Source organism: Silurus meridionalis, chromosome 14 (assembly GCF_014805685.1).
Source record: "Silurus meridionalis isolate SWU-2019-XX chromosome 14, ASM1480568v1, whole genome shotgun sequence".
Lineage (NCBI taxonomy): Eukaryota > Metazoa > Chordata > Actinopteri > Siluriformes > Siluridae > Silurus > Silurus meridionalis.
Genome location: NC_060897.1, coordinates 9,311,677 through 9,324,905, shown reverse-complemented (window position 1 = coordinate 9,324,905; position 13,229 = coordinate 9,311,677). Strand labels below are relative to the sequence as shown.

At 37.4% G+C, this 13,229-nt stretch overlaps 1 protein-coding gene and 1 long non-coding RNA gene across 3 annotated transcripts; both read left to right on the top strand.

Moving 5' to 3' along the window:
- Positions 1-337: 337 nt before the first annotated feature.
- cbx1a (chromobox homolog 1a (HP1 beta homolog Drosophila)) lies at positions 338-12,041 on the top strand. 2 transcript variants are annotated; one of them, XM_046865442.1, is made up of 6 exons: positions 338-526; positions 2,719-2,822; positions 5,780-5,954; positions 8,482-8,683; positions 8,863-8,954; positions 11,487-12,041. In XM_046865442.1, exons 2-6 carry the CDS (start codon positions 2,774-2,776, stop codon positions 11,629-11,631), a joined length of 663 nt encoding a protein of 220 aa, XP_046721398.1. In that variant the 5' UTR covers positions 338-526; positions 2,719-2,773; the 3' UTR covers positions 11,632-12,041. The 2 variants fall into 2 exon arrangements, with proteins under 2 accessions (XP_046721398.1, XP_046721400.1); XM_046865444.1 differs by having other exon boundaries at positions 343-526; positions 8,506-8,683.
- Positions 2,830-5,166, top strand: LOC124396343. The gene is made up of 3 exons (XR_006927760.1): positions 2,830-3,182; positions 3,271-3,358; positions 3,478-5,166. It is a non-coding gene; the product is annotated as an uncharacterized LOC124396343 (long non-coding RNA).
- Positions 12,042-13,229: the final 1,188 nt, after the last annotated feature.

The following is a 13,229-nucleotide window of genomic DNA, read 5'->3' as shown; positions in this document are numbered from 1 at the left end:
ACTTTCCCATATTTTAAAAGAGGACCAATTCTGCCTATGCCAATTTCCCCCCACTTGTTCCAGTTTTTTCTATGCATTCATAAATGAAGCTTGCACTGATTCTGCATTGTGGTGAGCTGACTTACATTGTCATTGTATTCTGTATGTAATAATCAAATGAATAATTAAACCATATAAGTATGATAGCAATATAATATGCACGTTATTGAGATTAGCTTTGCGCTATGCGGGAATAATGGGTTTTTATTCGGAACTGGTGCATGGTGCAAAAAAGGTAAGGGCCCCCACTAGCCTAGACACTTCTTAAAACTACAACTCCCATGATTCCGCCGTCATACGTCATCAGCCTCGGTCGGAATTGGCGGGTCGCAAAATCTTTTGTCTGGCCGAGTAACCAGTCTATTTCTGCAAAACCTTTTTCTTAAAAGCATTTCAGTCGGCCCGAGGTGCTTTAAAAAAAACCCGCCCCATAAATTAGCACTCATTCAGGGGTGTTGCTGTGCCATTTTCCTTAACCGATTCACAGGTAAGTGACGCGGTTTTGTCGCCATATTTTAACCAGCGTTCGCTAACTGGTGGATTAAGACCTGTTTTCGGTAGCGTGTACCTGCAGAGGTTTATGCATTTAATGAATGGCAAATAGGAGTCTTTCTGGTGCTGAATACGCGCTCGTCCAGTCATGTGAGGCAGGCTGTTGATCCTGGAATGGAGCTGGGTGCATGTTTATGGGTGCTCGCGTTAGTACTTGTGAGCTGCAGGTCAACATGGAGACCGAGGCGTGTTGTGCTCCTGCTTATCACTCAGCTCCTGCCACGGGCCAGATCATTATGTTTTTTTGTTAAGGGGCTACATGGGGAAATCCGAGTATTTAATTCACCACATTACGACTGTTGATAAATTTGTAACGTTTTGGGTATCATTGTATTGTTCTCTCAGTCGTGGTATGGTCTGTCTTGTAGCCCTGAGAGGAGTAATGTAAGCCAGCTAGCCTCAGATGGTTCAGCCCATTCCGCCTGGAGAAAGAAAGAAACGCCTCCCCTCCCGGTGACTTTGGATAGCCGCAGGGATGTTGCAGTTGTTCATTTTTTTGAACATGCCATAATATGTGCTTGACGTATTTCGCGTAATAAAGATACAGACCGCATTAAAATGCTCTATTTTTTTATGTCGTTGACAAACATTGTTTTCTTTTTACGCGCATGCGTACCGGAAGCGCGGTTTCCTGCTCGTAGAAAAGCTGCTGTCTGCGGCGCCGCAGCAAAATAGTACCGAGCACCTTCATATTCAGACGCCACAAAGGGCCTAGGTTAATAACACTTAACACATTATTTATTATTATTACTATTATTATTATTATTATTATTATTATTATTATTATTATGGTAGCTGGCTGTAATAAGGGAGGTGTGAGGAGATTTACCTGAGAAGTGACGCTTGAAAATGACACCCACAAAACCATGTAGAAATCATAAGCACTATATATATTTATATATACACACACACATGCATACATGCATCAAAACATTGTTTATGCATAGTTAGGAGAACTATAATAGCAGAAATAATAAGGTTTGAATACATAGAGAGAGATTTACAGACCTTTTATAAGTATTTATAATAACCCAAATATATTATACTTGTCTGGGCAAGATTATGAACTGTTTCTTTTATTTTTTCTAAAATATATATTAAGAATGAATCCATTATTGTAGTAAATGAAGAGCATGTGGGAATATGTTCACATTATCTTTTACATCAGTTGGTAAATGTCTTAATCAATATGTGCTACTATCAAAAAACTGTTAGGAAGAGATTGTAGAAACAGAAAGTCACAATTGGCAGCCATATTGTCTGAGGCATTAAGAGAGGATGTAGAAATATGTTTGCCTACAAAAAAAACATGGCCTCTCTAATTTAGGATCACATCAGCAATTTTTTCAGGATAATTAAAATTGTGCAATTAGAAGCGAGATGGTGGTGATGTGAGCTGTATTACTATATTATTATTATTATTATTATTATTAGTGTAAAGGAGCTATATGTTCTTAGTGTGATGAATTATTGTTGCCATCACAGCACTTGAAATGCCTGTAGGTGGTCTGATGACCAGGGTGTTGTCAAAAAATTCCCATTTAAAGCCCCTGCAGGTTAGCACAGAAAATTGATGAGTGGGTAATAAGTAGAAATAGTTAATTGTGAAACAGCAGGCATACTGCTGAGGAAAATACCTTAATTTGAGCTTGTTACAATTGATAAATTATAGATGCCAAAACTGTGATTAGTGTGCTGCGTAATTAATTGTTCGGCCCTGCTAAGGTGAAATCGTTCATTCTTTGGTTAATTGCTGCGCTTGGGTGAATCTCTGCTTTTATAACCGTTAAAAGGGAGTAGATGTGGCCGCACATGTGGTGTGTCGTTTCCTGGTCTAATGTTTGGCTAAAACTTGCTTGAGTTTATCAGTCTTGAAATGTAATGTTGAAGAAATGTGAATACTAGTGTACGCCACTTTTTAAGACCTGAGCTCTAAAGAAAGATTAACCCTCTCAGCTACCATGTTTTAGCTAACAAACAATTACTAATGTGTTCTTTAATGTTATTATCTTCATTATTGGTGGTAAAAATGTTGTGTATCCTTATCTATGATGGATCCCTGATATCACAAAATCCCTTGACCCCTTGACTCTTCCCTTCCCTAATCTGCACTTTCACTCTGTTCAGCTCCTTTGACGTTGACAAGGAACCAGAAGGTTCCGCAGACTCTTCCTCGACGAGTATGAGCCAACCAACAGACAACACTAGTGATGCTGCAGCTGTCACCTCAGGTGACGCACAACTTTATTATGCTAAGCTTCAGTTCACTGTGTTCTCGCTCTGTGGCATGCGTTTTGGAAGTGGGTGGTAGAGATGTCAATTGCACGGACACATTTTTCTTTGCACTGTGGTTGAAAAGTGAAATCACAAGGCTTAGAGGTGTTTCTGTTTGACTAGTTGATTTCCCTGCCATGAAATGCATATGTATACATTCATTGTTGAAAATAGGAGAAACTGTGTAAAGTGTACTCAAGCGGAACCAATGAAGGGGCAAAGGGTAATTCTGAAGGAGGTGGAGAACATCACAGCTCAGGTGGGAGCTCTTGTATGAAGAGTAGTAGAAGAAAGCCACTGTTGGGAGGGGAAATCAGGTATATGTAATACCAGGTTTTCAGACAGGATCTTATGAAAAGGGTTTTTCTATCTGATGAAAATGTAACCTTCTGGCCTTGACAATAGGTTTGACAGTATATCTAGCACTGCTCACACTTTGGATACCAGCCCTACAGTGAAGCACGATGGTGATCTCCCCACCCCTCGCATATGTGTATGTACATATGAATACATGCATATATTAACACTCAGTTTTATGTACTAGAGCCTTAGAAAGATGCTTGTTTATTTTGTATTGCTTAACAATAATGAGAATTTTTTTTTTTTTTACAGAATTTAAAACTTGAACAAGAATGAAACACACTGTGTGTAATAATTTAAAAGTTTAGATTAACCACATAAAAAAACTTTTCTTGTTACTTACTTATAATACATCACATTATGCATAATATTAAAACTGTGGTAATTATTTTCAAATATATAAACTGATTTCTGTGGGTCATTATTCTAGATCCCTATTTTCTGCTTTATAGACATATATAAGGAAAAAATAGCCAAAAAAAATGTGATTTATTTTTGGACTAAGAAAATCTCAAATATTTCTACTTTTACTTGTTTTACTGTTCTTTACACTGTTTTAAACTGTATATGTAATAGGGTTTATATAAGTGATGAACAAAGAGTGTAATTGCTTTCTATGTATTGGTGGAAAGGAACAACAATAAATGTGTTTCTGGCAGGGCTCAACAAAAGTAATTATGCTTTTTGTACCTTTATGCATTGTAAAAAATGTTTTATTTGACTTGACATTCTATTGTCTAATACCCCACATTAACACCTAATGCACAAGTATTAGACAAAATGTATTTCTCTGCTCAATTCAATTAATAAACAAATGTAATAGACTCATTTGTTTGAAAATGTGTAGTTCACATTTTTTATAGTATTTTCCCCACTTACTTTCAAATCAATGAATAAACTAGTTATTTAACAAATACTAATAGAAAATAATGTATAACAAAAATTGCTCAAGTCTGTTATGTAGCCACCCGATTATGTAGCCATTCTTCTTTTCAATAAGTGCCATGAGCCTTTAATACATTGAATCTGTTTCTTGATCTGTTCACAATCATTATGAGGTGACCATCATAGCCTCCTTAATGCTGTACAAAGAGGTGAAATGTTTTCTTTCACTAAAGATACCATCCCTGAGAATGGCCCAGAAGTTCTTAATATGATTTGAGTTAGGTGAAGAAGGGGTCAGGTTGTTGTCATCTTTGATGCCTTTGCTGGCTAGCCAAGCACTAGTGTGCCTTGGTGTATGCGATTCAGCATTGAGCATTGATTCTCTTTTAAGGTCATGGCCTTCTTGGATGTTAGGGACTTCTTCCTGTACCACAACATGAAGAGTGTGTCTTCTAGTAGGTTTTGGGGGTTGGAATTTTAGTCCATCTTCAACCCGAAGCGTCCAACACACTACCACATTACCCCTTCTCGACCTGTGGCTTGCTTGAATCGATACTGTGTCCATTAGTGATCCACCCATATGGTTCGTTTAGAGTCACTCTTATTAAATCTGTCCATATAACCTTTAAGAACTCGGTCTTCAACTATTTCTTGGCTCAGTTATGACACTTCAGTTTGTGTCTCTGGGTGCTTCAGACGTGCACTATGTATTTCTGAACATTCAGTAAAGGTTGCAGTTCTAAAATATGTTAACCTCACTTTTGCAGTCGACATGCACCTTTTCTTTGCCATACTTTAGTTTAAGAACCTGTCAATTATTTGTTACATAGATGTGCAGTTTGACTTCTTAGTCTCATTTAAAACTCTTTTTGTCCAATTTACCTGATATAGAAAAGCTGACTAATAGTTATGCACACCTTAAATATGGTGTTAGTGGATCCCTGGTTGTCTAGTGGTTAGGATGCGGCCCGGGTTCGATCCCCGGTCAGGGAACCAACCTCAGCCATTAGGGTTGCACAAGCCTTAGTGCCGGTCCCAAGCCTGGATAAATTGGGAGGGTTGCGTTAGGAAGGGCATCCAGCGTAAAAACATGTGCCAATTTAAACATGCGGATGGTCCGCTGTGGTGACCCCTAATGGGAGAAGCCGAAAGAAAGGTTTTTTTTTTTTGTTTGTTTTTTTTTATATAGGGTGTTAGTCACTTTAAGCCACACCCTCCCACATTAAACAATTAAACTTTTTAACTTTACCCAGTTAATTTTTTAAAGCTTGTTTATGAACTAGCAGTGTTCAACAGTTAAGATTCTGGATAACTGCAGCACTACCAAGCTGCCATTTTTGGGCCCTTGAGCAAGGTCCTGTGCTCTGACACCATCTTCCTAATATGTTATGATGCACTTTTCTGCTGTAACCTATAGTCAAGTCAAGTCAAGATATAGGGTTCTTCTTCTAAAGCCACAAGACAGATTTTAGTTTCTAGGTTGTAGTTCCAGAAATAATTTTTTTACACGAAATAACTGGAAGATGAGGAATTAAGAAGTACAGATTTCCATAAACCAACTAATGCAATGCAGAAAATGCTTTTGCTTTACAGTCTGTTCTCCAAATCTTTATTTGCTCTAGTTTAGTAGACACTATTAGTAATTTTTCCCTTCTTTTCTGCTCTTTAGAACCTGTGCAGGCAGCTGTCAAACTGGCATCCACCGGAGGAAAGAAGCAAACCAAGAAGAAGGTGGAGGATGTGGTAGAAGAGGAAGAGGAAGAATATGTGGTGGAGAAAGTCCTGGACCGACGGGTGGTGAAGGGCCGAGTCGATTACTTGCTCAAATGGAAGGGCTTCACAGAGTGAGTGAAAAACATATATGCATATGATGTAACATATTTAATGGTTTTAATTTACTAACATTTGAGTCTAGTTTCATTTTGGTTATTGTTCTCTTGCATTATGCAGCATACCATTAAACTACCAGCTATCTTGATTTAGCGGTATATTTTATTTTATCCCCGGGGGAAATTGTTTTATTGCAGGAGTAAAATACACAACAAATTACAAGGACACAGATGGTATGCAGAGATTACGAGATACACTTAGCTGCAATTTTATTTCAAGTAATAAATAAAGAAACGGATGAAATAGTGCTGTCAATAAAAATTAGACCTTGTTTATTTTCTAGCTAAAAGGAGTAGCAGAAAGTCACTATTGATATTATCTTTTAATACATCTACCTTAAATAAGTTCTTAACCCCCCTGCTTAACATAATAGTGCAAAAACATCATATAGCTGCCTTGTATTCTGGAACTTGGAGTCCAGATTTTATCCTTCTTACTCCTATGTTAAGATTTTCATAATGAAAATGATGAGAGAGTGGGAGTTAAGCATTTGCATTTGTTTATACAGGTGATGTATAAGCTCAAATAAAATACACACGTATGTGCATGTGTGGGATACAGCAGCAATGCAAGCAAAGACCTGCTGAAGTCATCTTGCAAATGCATAATCAAAGCAAGCCAGAACAAATTTCTCACAGTAATGGAATTAACACCACCAGCCAGCAAATTATTACCAGAATCACTAAACATTACTGTGGAGAGCTCACTGGCTAAGGGTGGAACAAAGCAGAGACAGGCCGCAGGTTCACCAACCAAAAAAAAAAACCTTCTGCCACAATCATACTTTCACTTTGAATTCTTTATAACAGACACCGAGCTGGGTGTGTGTGTTCTCTTAAGACTCTTTTGCTCCCACCCTTTAAAAAAAATAAATCATCTTTCTCACTTACTGCATCAGAAATGTTTTTTATTAGGTATATCTCGGGCTGTAACAATTCTTAGAGCAGGGTGGTCACGCGCAAGGACCACATGAGTCGCCCACGGGCCTTTTCTAAAAAAAAAAATCTCCCCATAGCCCCACTTACCAGTGAGCTGCATCTAATTTTTTTTGTTGCTATTTTTTTTTAAATCTGTCATGAATAGACCAAGAGTCGGAAACCGGAGTATGGTTAAACACAGTCTTTATTTAGTCTGAACATATACAAGGTAGAGGCTTGAGGAGAAGTATGAACCGGAGAGCGGGTATAATCCGTAATGCGGGTATAATCCGTAATGCCGGTAGTACAGGGATGATCGTCAATGTGAACCATTTAGGGCAAACCTATCTTGAGCTCTTCCTCCGAAGCAGAGCCAGTAACATGGAAGTACGGGGAATACTAGTGGTAGGAAGGCCGGTAGATCTCTCATGGCAACGAGTAGATCCGACTGTGAGTGAGGTGGAATCGGGACCTTATAAAGGGGAAAGGTAATGGGGAACAGGTGTAGGTAATTAGAGCAGGGAGCGACTGAGGGAGGGTTAGAGCCTTGGAGGGAGGCATGGCTGGTGGTTCCCTGACAAAATCACACGTGCATCGGTGTGAATTTAAAAATGACAATATTAAAATATAGAGGACTAGATATAGATGAATATCATCAATTATTAATAATACCATATAATTAAAGGTAAATTGAGCAAATGTGTTATTTTAGAAGTGTGTATCAAACTGGTAGCCCTTCACATTAATCGGTACCCAAGAAGTAGCTCTCAGTTGGTGACCCCTGTCTTAGAGTAACGAGAGTAAATCGATTACAAAAATACTTTAAGTCCATTTGACTATACACGGAGCACTGCATTTCCTGCGGACCATTATTACTGTTGCACCAACCGCTAAACTCTGGAGCACTCTGGACAGGTAAACGCTGCAGAATGAAAAATTGAGGAACGGGGAGAAAACAGCAAGGGCCAAGGAGAAGCCCGTTTCTGCCACATTAAATTAAAGTTTGCTTAATTCAGAGGTTTTTTCTTGTGATTCAGAATTTTATTTGCCAATCGAACAGCGTCTCCCTCTCTGTAGTGGCAGAAAGTTTTACACATTGAAAATGAAATGGGCTTAAATCAATAGAATTGCATGGTATAAAACTAAGCCTCTGATTTCTGTAGAGAACTCTAACAATCAGCCCTGGAGGAGATTGGACAGGACAGATGAAACAGAGGAGCCTCATTCCATGCACCAACAGCTTCAGGGGAAAAAAAAAAAAAGCATTTTAAGGAAAAAGTCGGAATTAGGCAAAAAAAAAATTATGTAGTAGAAATGGGCTTCCACAGGATTTAGGACAAAGAAAGAGACAGTTTCCAAAATTTGGGATCATTTTAAATAAAAACATAAAGAAATCAGCATACATACATATATATACACACACACACAGACACACACACACTTGCAATCGCTGCCACGTAGACAAATAATTCAGTGTATACATATTGAGTGTGTTTTTGTGTGGAGTCTTTGTTTGCATTAATTATTTCTGTGGTAATTTTGCTGACACTAATAAGCAGTCCAGTGATGCTTTTAATGTCCTAATTAGTGAGGACAACACATGGGAGCCCGAAGATAACCTTGACTGCCCAGACTTAATAGCAGAGTTCCTGCAGTCACAGAAGAAGGCTGGAGATGAGAAAAAAGACCCAGGTGGCAAGAGAAAAGTGGGAGAGTCAGATAATGAGACAGGCAGTGAAGACAGGCCCAAGAAGAGGAAAGATGAGGTGAGAAACGGATTTACTTTGGAGTGATTTCTGACTTCAATTCAATATATTTGCCCCACACCATGTAAATAACCTTTTGTTAGGGGCTTTAAGAAAAGTGGTGCTTTTTAATTCAATGAAAGATAAAAGCGTGTGTTTAAATCAGAGTGTAAATTTAGTTTTCTCGTTTGCTGTTGCAGGAGAAGCCACGGGGCTTTGCTCGGGGATTGGATCCTGAGCGCATTATTGGAGCTACAGATTCCAGCGGAGAGCTGATGTTCCTCATGAAATGGTATGTGAAGATATTTTTATGTTCAAACAGCATTTATCTCTGGTTTCCAGTAAAACACTATTAAGGCAGAGATTCTACAGTCTGGTCCTTAAGTGCCCCATGTTGGACCCATATTTTCATTACGGTTTGTTATCGATGCTATAAATAGATTTAGACTTATTCTCTAATTTTACCCCATTATATATCCTCTTATCAGTTTCAATACTGGGAACTGACATGGGGTAGAAGACCTTTGCTTCAAAAACAACACGATCTTTTAAAACAAAGCAGGTTTTGTAAATGGATTAATGTTGCTGATTGCAAAATCAAGATTTATCTGGCCAGACAATGTTTTTTTTCAGTCTTTGACTGTTCTGTTTGTTGAGCTTGTGCTCAATGTATTCCCCAGTTCCAGTTCTCGTCTTAGAAGTTTTGAACCTGATGTAGTCTTCTGCGGATGTAGCCTTAAGGTTCAGTCTGTTGTGTGTTCTGAGATTTTTCTCATGAAAAGCAAGACTATTTGATTGCCTTAGTTATCCTGTCAGCTCAAACTAGTTTGGGCGTTCTCCCCAACCGCTCAACAAAATCTCTCTGTTTGCAGAACTGCCACTTGTGAATTTTTTTTAAAAGACCATTCTGTGCAGTCTTTTTCTAGTCAAGTCAAGAGGCTTTTATTGTCATTTCTGCTATACACAGTGGTACACAGCACACAGTCAAAACAAGACCACGTTTCTCCAGAACCCTGGTGCTACACTAAACAACATAGAGCTACAACACATAGCTACATAAAGTGCATCGAGTGCAACCTAGTGCAAACAGTGCAGACAGACAACACAAGACAAAACACATAACCCAAGATAGTGCCGACCGCACTGTCTTCGCATGCACATGTGCCGCACATGTACAGGTGTTCCAAAAAAGGAGCGAAAGAATGTGCATGCATAAAGCCTTTCATTAGGAACACTATACAAATACTCGGAGCTTCGACACATTTCTTTAAGATTTTGGTTCATGCTGGCATGATTGCATCACACAATTCTTACAGATTTTTTAGGTGCACTTTCATATTGCGAATCTGAGAGTGTGGGATGTTGTTGACCATTGGATTAAAATACAGTGGCTAAGAAGGTGCTATCAGCTTCAAAAACTTTGTTTTTGAGTGATCGGAATAAATGCAATATGGCAACACGGTCTTCTTCTTTAGCCTACCCATATTATCAAGTTTAATGGGAATAACACCTCAAATGCTCAGTTTAGATGCTCTTGACATGACTACTTGCATGACTGTACATTAGGGTTGCATGATATACTGGTAGTAGAAAGGTATTGTGATACCCTGCTTTTAAAAAAAGTATGATTCCTCATTTTATTAGTACTGGTACTTTAACACTGACAGCTGTATTTCCAAGCGTTTGAAATTAGGGGGCAGTATGTAAGCAGGGCATTGTTCTACTGCACATTAAGTGCATGGCATATTTTTTTTTTTCTCTCAGATGCACTCCGGTATGGAAATCCTAAGTGGCCATGCATTATGGGGTTTTTTTGTTTGTTTAGTTTTTTTTTTTTTTTTCTCATGATCTCAGCACAACGAGTTGTTTTCTCGTGAGCGCAACATAATTTCCTCACGATCAGTACTTAATTTTGTGTGTATTCGGCAGCATTGTGTTCTAGAGGCAGCATCAGACGCCAACGCGTACTCCATAATATACACCTGAAAGATTTACTGGGCGTGAGATTTTCTCGCGATTTAAGTCCATCGTGAGAAAACAGGGTTTTACTTTGAGATCATGAGAAAGCACCTCGTTATGTTGAGATCACAAGTAAATTCAACTGTAATCACGATAAAAAGAAAAATAAATATTATAACCACCAGCTTGTAGATAAAGTGAATGCAGAAAGTAAAATAGGGCATTATGACGGTCAGAGCGACATCACAAAACCCGTCTGTCAGAAATGTTACAAAACATTGCTAGCGAAGGGAGCCAAAACATCCAACTTGGCAAAGCATCTTGCAGTCAACACATCCAACTTGGAAAAGCATCTTGCATCTTACAGACATCCCGACTTGTTCAAATAATTTAAAGAGCGACAGGTTAGCGAATATGATACCATTTCTGCTTATGCCTTCAAATATAATTCAAACGAGTGTGATTTATTTTGTGGTAAAAGCAAAGAGTTGCATTGAGTCTAAGTTACATTAATTAAAAAGACTTTTCAATGATAAATAAAACGAGAACAAGAGAGAAAGTTTTCATATCGATATTCGGTTAACCAAAAACTTTCTATTGTGAACCATAGTTAATTTAAACAAAGCAAAGAAAGCTCATTAGCTGCAACAATTTTATTTTTGTTGCTTGACAGCTGTTTATTAATAAATAAAGACAAACTGCAATTATTCAATGACTTTTCATGATTTATTTTTTTTATTTTTATCGAATGGTATTGTTATTGTATTGAGTCACAATTTTGGTATCGCGACAACACTACATGTGTTCTTAATAAAGCGGACAGTATTTGTGTATATTTTGTAATTTTTCTATTTTTTGCCTCCAGGAAAAATTCAGATGAGGCAGATCTTGTGCCAGCAAAGGAAGCTAATGTAAAATGCCCACAAGTAGTTATTTCATTCTATGAGGAACGACTAACGTGGCATTCGTACCCCAATGAGGAAGAGGAGAAGAAAGATGACAAAAACTAAAAAGCTAAAATGCGCAACAGGGTGGTTATTAACAGAATGGCAGAAATTGTTTTTCTTTCTTTCTTTTTTAAACTTTTAACTTTTGCCATAAATCTTGGACACTTTGGTATTGTGTAGAAGACACAGAGTGGTGGGGGTTTCTGGAGATTAAATATTCAAGAGTCGGTATAGCAACTGCAGCAACACTTCCATTTGATTTGTCTTTCTCTCCCCCTCCTTTTTTTCTTTTTAGATTTTTTGTTTGTTTGTTTGTTTGTGGGAAATTTAGTCTACCAAGCTTCAAGTTAAAGTTCTAAGTCAGTGTTTGTCTCAGATACGGTTTTATGTAACTTGTAACTAACTTATGTATTGTGTTGTGAAACATGTCCACTGGTAATTTTAAGCAAGAATAAACAAACAGTTCATGAATACTCATTCTTAAGTTTCATTAAATTCTCATCATCAATATTCAGATCCCCAGACCTGTTCTTCAACGAAACCTTTTTCTCTGTTCAGAACTTTACATAGCCCTGGCTTTGAAATTCTCCTAATATATTAGCAAGAATGAATATTGCTGTCTGAGGACATTGACTTTTTTTTGTTGGCATTCTTTTTTTTTTTTTATGTCTGGTCAGTTGCTGTTATACTCATTGTCAAATGCTCACATTTAATATTAAGTTTTTGATTTTATTTCCTACCTACATTTAATATAACTTTCTCCAAAAGGGTTTTTCTGTGTGCAACAAGTCAGATTGTACAGCATAAAATGGATGCAGGAAATTCAGATCTGTTGCTTTTCACTTTCAACAGAAGCATAGCTCCACCCACCCCCCCTTGTTCTTTCAAATGCTATTATTAAATGGTGGCCTGTTGCTTTCATTTCATAGAACATGTAAATGGATAAGGCTGTCTGTGACTGCAGCATTATCTTGAAAAGAATAGAAACTGGAATTTTTGGTTTTAAAATGTATTTTTTAACTGTTCTGTTTCTTCATCTGCATACTTCATGGTTAGCTGTTGGGGATCTGTGAATAAAGTGGATTTTCTTAATTGTCAAAATCACATCCCTTTTTTGTTGTTGTTTGTTTACTGGTTAGAGATTTTGCACCTGGCTATTTTACAATTCAATAGATGGAAGCCATGGGATGGTTTATATTTGTATAAAAAGCAGCAGGTGATCTGGGAGTGTAATGGAATGCAATGTACTGGTTGATAAAACAGTCAAACAGATCTAACTAGATCAATATCCAAGATTCAAGTTGATCAGGCTAATGGTGACCTTAGCTTTAAAAAAAAAAAAAAATGTGTTTAAAGTTCTTTTAAAAATGGTTTAATATTTCAGGGGGAAACAACTCAGAATTGCATCCCATTAGTTAGAAATGCTAAACATTCTTGTTCAGTTAGTGAGTAGGTTGCAAATTTGATAGTAGTGTTTATTGAAGTATTTTTTCCCCTTTACTTTTACAAAGCTCCTTTTGTGTTTTTTCACTTGGTTACTTGTCAATGTTTTTGTAAATTCATCTGTATTTTCCCTCTTTTACATCTTTACTAAATGTCTAAAACAAGCTTGCTTTTTTTTTTTTTTTTTTTTAATATATATAAATAAATCCTTTTTTTTT

Bases quoted from the DNA above. Each gene is read 5' to 3' on its own strand.
- cbx1a (XM_046865442.1), top strand. From the start codon at position 2,774: ATGAGCCAACCAACAGACAACACTAGTGATGCTGCAGCTGTCACCTCA. The intron at 2,823-5,779 runs GTGACGCACAAC...TCTGCTCTTTAG, and splicing joins TGCTGCAGCTGTCACCTCAG to AACCTGTGCAGGCAGCTGTC. The intron at 8,684-8,862 runs GTGAGAAACGGA...TTGCTGTTGCAG, and splicing joins CCAAGAAGAGGAAAGATGAG to GAGAAGCCACGGGGCTTTGC.